The 6,320-nt window shown below is 31.7% G+C and overlaps 1 protein-coding gene across 1 annotated transcript; it reads left to right on the top strand.

Moving 5' to 3' along the window:
- The first annotated feature begins 310 nt into the window (after positions 1–310).
- Positions 311–5,029, top strand: LOC140836150 (probable aquaporin NIP-type). Its single transcript, XM_073201561.1, has 5 exons — positions 311–519; positions 2,471–2,692; positions 3,088–3,285; positions 4,142–4,203; positions 4,595–5,029. The coding sequence occupies exons 1-5, from the start codon at positions 391–393 to the stop codon at positions 4,809–4,811; spliced, it is 828 nt and encodes a 275-aa protein (XP_073057662.1). The 5' UTR covers positions 311–390; the 3' UTR covers positions 4,812–5,029.
- The last annotated feature ends 1,291 nt before the right edge of the window (positions 5,030–6,320 follow it).

Below are 6,320 nucleotides of genomic sequence, written 5' to 3'. Positions count from 1 at the left end.
AATTCGTGAGACCGTCTCACAAGAGACCTACTCTATATTTATCTGATATTTTTTCTGGAATGATTATAAAAAATATAAACAGTTATTCAGCAATGACAATAACTAGTGGTTACAATGCTGATGTCCAACTTTCCACATTAAGAACTCTAAACTTATCCAAATTATTGGATAATTGAAAAATTAAATGAACAAGAAATCGTTGATTAATTAGGTCCATTAAACCATCTTCAAATTAGCTTGACCGTCAATATTTCATCCTCTTTATTAGTTACCTGCATCCACCAAAAAAGTATTTAAATATTATCTCGACCCTTTTGCTCTTCAAAAACCAAATTTTTTTTTGAAACAATTATTTGTTTTTCCTTGCTAAGGATTAAAAAAAAATACGGAATGTCTTCGAGAGATCTGAGAAGAATTGAAGAAGGAATCGTCCCTTCGGATGATCAATTCAAGAAGAGTGCAAATAATGATGGCCGTTCCTTTTGCACCTCATCGGATGTCGTCGTAATGATTCAAAAGGTATTTGAGTACCTGTCACAGTTCTATATATACATATATATATATATATATATACATATATATATATATATATAGTTTTGATATCCTTCACACCTACCGTGTACACCTATGTGAGCATCGCTAAGGTGTCACTCACGTATTAGATGTGATGAAATATAGAAAAATTGTGCATCCAATGGGTGAGTGACACCTCATCGGTATTCACAAAGGTGTGCACGGTAGGTGTGCAGCTAGCATATCAAAACTGTGTATATATATATGTATATGTATGTTCACATGACACTTACAAATAAGCAATTTTAGATAATATATAAAGATTTTTCGAAGTTATCTCGTATTTTTCGGTATCATGTAAGAACTCCAGCGAAAAAGGACTAAAGCGAAAAATTTCAAAATTAATATAACAGAAACAAACTTTGAAAAACCAAGTGGAACAAAATCAAGCTAGAAAAATACATATATATATGTATCTTTTAATTAAAAACCATTTTTATGATTAATTAACATAATTAGTTTAAGTAGTATAACTTTTTTATTATGTTTAAAAGTTATGGTGGTATATAAACTTATTTTGGTCTTTTTAAATTATAATCATTTTGTTTATTGACTAATCACATTTTTGGTTCGGTCAACTAATTTTTAAAGTTTGATTATTTTTTTGTTACATTTAATAATTTTGATTTTACATGATATCATTTTGTTGACGTGATATCGGAAATTGTTGACGAGTCTCCATGTCAATAATCAGAACAAAATAGCTCGAATTTAAAAATAATGCACTAAAACTAAACTTTGAATACTTAATGGATCAAAACCCGAAATGTCACAAATTAATGGACCAAAAAGTTATATCCTAAAAAAAAATTAGGTCTTTTATGAGACTCTCACGTATCTACATTTGTTAAAAAGGTAAAGCCGATCCATAATGCTATGTGAATCGCACTCTCCTCTTGTACCTGAGTCGGGTTTTTGACATAAACATGATGCATATGATTTTTTATTTTTATTTTTTTGTTGTGAAAAAAATAAAGTCATGCTCAGGGACGGATCCAAGAATAGAAGTTGGGGGGGCTTGAACTCAATATGATAAGTTATATATTATTAAAAAAAATTACATTATATCGTTCAACGAAGTTGTGCTCTACGAGATTTTAAAACATAAAATTCATCAATAATAGAATTTACATCAATATGTTTAGGTAGATCTTGTTCAATATAGAGTGCCAAACAATCGGCAAGAAAGTCATCCTCCATTTTATTGCGAAGTGCCGTCTTCACATGCTTCATTGCTGAAAAAGCCCGCTCAGTAGTGGCAGTAGACACAGGTAATGTCAAAACAAGATTAATGTTCCATTTTGAAATAGTTCAAGTTATAATCCTAAACAAGAATAAAATAATTATTAAACAAATAAACAAGTAATAGTCAATCAGCAACTCAACAACAAACAATCAAGAAACCACAAATCACGCACAAAGAAGCTATAAAAAACAAAATAAAAAATGTATAGCCGATTCTTACCTGGATTGTTGCCTTGCCGATGAGCAATTCGATTTCTTCGGGAGTCCACAATTCTATTTTGTCGCTAAAGGGCTTGGGACTAGGGAGAGAAAATTTGTAGAATTGAGGTGGGGTGGATCAGAGGATATGGGATGAATTTGGTCTCATCCTTGTAAATGGACGGGACTTGATTGGACTTAGACATTGATGTACGACGTTTTTGAAACAATCGTCGCTATTAGCAACGGTTTTTCAAAAAACAGTCGCTAATAGCGACTGTTTGAATTAAAACCGTCGCCGATTCATCGGCGACGGTTTTACTAAACCGTCGCAAATATTAGCGACGGCTGAAAAACCGTCGCTAAAAAAAAAGTGGGCTGGGCTACAGCCCAGTACAGCCCATGAGTAAATCCGTATCTAGTCATGCTATTCATTTATGTGATATGTAATCAGGTGATAGCCGAGGCGATTGGAACCTACTTTTTGATCTTTATAGGTTGTGGATCAGTTGCGGTAAACAAAATCTACGGTTCGGTGACATTTCCAGGCATTTGTATCGCTTGGGGTTTGACAGTAATGATAATGGTTTATTCCGTCGGCCATATCTCCGGCGCCCATTTTAATCCGGCGGTCACCATTACCTTCGCCATTTTTCGACACTTCCCCTACAAACAGGCATGTCTCTAATTCCCTGTCGTTTTTGAAAAATTGCTTGGATATAAAAATACAAGTACGTACGTTATTGAAAACTCAAATAAAAACTTACATATTTATCCGGAAATTTGCATCACGAATTAATAGTTCATTGATTTCATTTTTCGAAATCAATTTTAGGTGCATGGAAAATATGGTTTTTAAAACATATATAGTTCGAATTTTCTTATAGTCTATAGTACTGATATGTTACACATAGGAGACAAATCATTGTATTTTGAGAAACATTTATCGTACTCTCGTGAACATTGTTCACGGGAGACTTCGTCTCAAACAGAAAGAGTTCAACTGATCCTTGTCTCGACTTTATCAATCGATATTGTCTCTAACTTATGATTGTAATTTATCAAATGCAGGTGCCTGTATACATACTAGCACAATTAACAGGATCAATTCTTGCAAGTGGGACTTTGTACCTTGTGTTGGATGTGAGGAAAGAAGCCTTCTTCGGAACAGTACCCGTCGGTTCCGATTTACAATCTTTGGTGCTCGAGTTCATCACCTCCTTCCTCTTGATGTTTGTTATTTCTGGTGTTGCGACTGATAACAGATCGGTAGGTTTTTTCGTCTTCTAATTTGTGAAAATTTGATAAATTGGTTTTTCCCCATATCGACCAATTTTCGTCGACGTATCGACATGATATCAGATATGTCCTGACGAAACACAAAATACAAAAAAAAAAAATACTGAATTTGAAAAGAAAAAACCTATTTATTGCATTAAAATACTTTAGAACTTTCGCTAATCTGGCACAACTGATAATCTGATGCTCATGTTTTTCCTTAATCCGGACAATCCAATCCCTTTTGCTTATGAAAGATTAATAAAAAATTCTATCTTAGATTTTTTTTTTTGTTTTTTTTTGTTTTTGAAATGAAATTCTATCTTAGATGAATTTGAAATTTACCATAAGAATGGACATGTCTAGATTCATAGAATGAATTTAAAATTAACCTTAATTTAGTTCATCTACCCATATAAGATTAAATAAAAATTATGAATTTGAAATCCATTTAAACCAAACGCAACCTAATTGTCTATGCCCATATGAGTAAATGTATTCTTAAAATTTTGTTACTCGAAAAATAAAAACATATTTTGAGTTATTGTATGCATAATTTTTAGCATTCTATTTCATTAATCTTAGAAACTGTCTTTAAACATAAAATAATAAATTAATGAAAATATAAACTGAGACGATTGAACTCGGCCGGATGTGATCTTGTTTTGCATTTTTCGGGTTAATTTTATGTCAAACCGACCTGATTAAAAAGTTGTCTACAACATGTTTCTTTCCGATTTATCTGAAAACTAAAATTAAATTTGAAATGTAGCTTACTCGAATCGTTTGCACCTTCAGTAACTCTTAAAAAATTAGATTTGACTTAAATTTAGATTTGACTTTGCAGATCGGAGAACTAGCAGGAATCGCTATTGGAATGACAATAGTAGTTGATGTTCTTGTTGCCGGGTAATTCCATACTCCTTCCAATTTTTAAATCTAATTCATATAATTTGACAAATAATACAAAAGTAATGTACTTTGGGAAAAATTGCATGCTTTTATTCTCCGGAAATATTTCTAATCTCTAAAAATAAGAACAAACACTAAGATTTACATTCTTGTTAAATTTCCTCCAACAAAAAAATTGCTGCATCCTCAAACACGATTTTCGGGTCTTTTTTTCGAAAATACATTATTGTTTCATTATATTTTAATCGAGAAAAAAGAGAGACGAAAAATATACTAAAAATTGGGTGGCAACTGAAATATAAAATTATATTATTCCAATTTTATTTTATTTTTTACAAAATATATTATTCCTATTTAAGGATAAATAGTGTGTATATTTGGGACGCAGGCCGGTTTCCGGGGCATCAATGAACCCTGCAAGAAGTATTGGGCCTGCACTTATAATGCGAGAATTCAAGGGCCTTTGGATCTATATTTTGGGCCCATTGTTGGGCACTATATCGGGCGGGTTTGCTTACAATCTAATCAGATTCACTGACAAGCCATTGAGAGAAATTACAAAGACTGGATCTTTCCTAAGCAGTGCATCCAGAAACATTGTTTAGGCCCAATTTCAAAAGCCCATTTATGTCAAAATTGAGCATAAATATTCTCTACGGAAATGTAATGTGGAATAAAATAAAATGATATATGCTTAATATTTTAAAAATAATGTTAAATATACAACCAATATATCGTTTAAGCGATGATTATAACTATTATATCTTGAGATTTTATTATTATATCGCGAGATTTTGTACTCAATATATAGTGAGATTTTGACAAATTGAATTTTTGTAATGAAATTTTTTGTGTTGTGCAAATGTGGATGTACACGTAGCATCACTTATATTTTAATTATCAGCATATTTTGAGGCTTTGAAGTCCGGAACTGTCTCCGAGGTTTAGTAATTGAGCTTTTAAAAAGAAAAAAAACTTAGCTATGAGTTCTAGACAAGATACCAAACCTATGAATTTAGAACGAATACGGAAATACACTATCTCTAAACTTCGAATTCGATTCAAAATATACATTATTTTCGAAAATACTAATTAAAGAAATTTAAAAAGAATCGACAAAATAATTAGATTAGGTCTCTTGTGAGACGGTCTCACGAATCTTTATCTGTGAGACGGGTCAACCCTACGGATATTCACAATAAAAAATAATACTCTTAGCGTAAAAAGTAATACTTTTTTATGGATGATCCAAATAGAGACCCGTCTCACAAAATACGACCCGTGAGATCGTCTCACACAAATTTTTTCAAATAATTAAGTAGAACCGGACGACCTTATTTGGTCATATCAACATGAACATGCCTCATGATTTACCTTTAAAATTGATTCAAAGAGCGTAATTTTTTCATTCAAACTTCTGATGACGATGGGCCGTATATAACACATTTATAGAACTTTGTTTTACAAAATTCCCATTGTTCATTCATAAACATAAAAAATATTCAAACCATCTTAGTCACATTTATTTTCAAGGCAAAAATTTGTGTGAGACGGTCTCACGGGTCGTATTTGTGAGACAGATCTCTTATTTGGGTCACCCATGAAAAAATATTACTTTTTATGCTAAGAGTATTACTTTTTATTGTGAATATGGGTAGGGTTGACCCGTCTCACAGATTATGATCCGTGAGACGGTCTCACATGAGACTCACTCTTATTTCAATGTGTTGGAACGTATGCATAGCTTCAACAATTGTTAGATTTTTTTCCACATTTTGAAACATATCGAGAAAAAGTGAAATTATCAAAATTAAAAGTATAATTATAACTCATACGGACATAGCATCAATAAATTTCCAAAATACAAATAGAATGTAGTCCAAATATGTTTTTTTTTTTAAAATTAACATCATTACTCGTTCACCACGTTACTAGGGGAAAAAAGTCATTTTCGTCATTATCTTTACTTGTTTTCTCTTTTAATCTTATAATTAGTCAAAATCGTGTATTTGTCCGCTAACTTTTAATTTTTAAATATTTGAACTGATTTTTTTTTTATCAAAGTGTCCAAGTAAAGCTAGAAAACTACTGACTAGGTTGTAAAATCAGATGAC

This window comes from Primulina eburnea, chromosome 7 (assembly GCF_022965805.1).
Source record: "Primulina eburnea isolate SZY01 chromosome 7, ASM2296580v1, whole genome shotgun sequence".
NCBI lineage: Eukaryota > Viridiplantae > Streptophyta > Magnoliopsida > Lamiales > Gesneriaceae > Primulina > Primulina eburnea.
The sequence above is the reverse complement of the archived record's forward strand: the minus strand, read 5'-3'. Positions and strand labels throughout refer to the sequence as shown.

Bases quoted from the DNA above. Each gene is read 5' to 3' on its own strand.
- LOC140836150 (XM_073201561.1), top strand. From the start codon at position 391: ATGTCTTCGAGAGATCTGAGAAGAATTGAAGAAGGAATCGTCCCTTCG. The intron at 2,693-3,087 runs GCATGTCTCTAA...TATCAAATGCAG, and splicing joins GACACTTCCCCTACAAACAG to GTGCCTGTATACATACTAGC. The intron at 4,204-4,594 runs GTAATTCCATAC...TTTGGGACGCAG, and splicing joins GTTGATGTTCTTGTTGCCGG to GCCGGTTTCCGGGGCATCAA.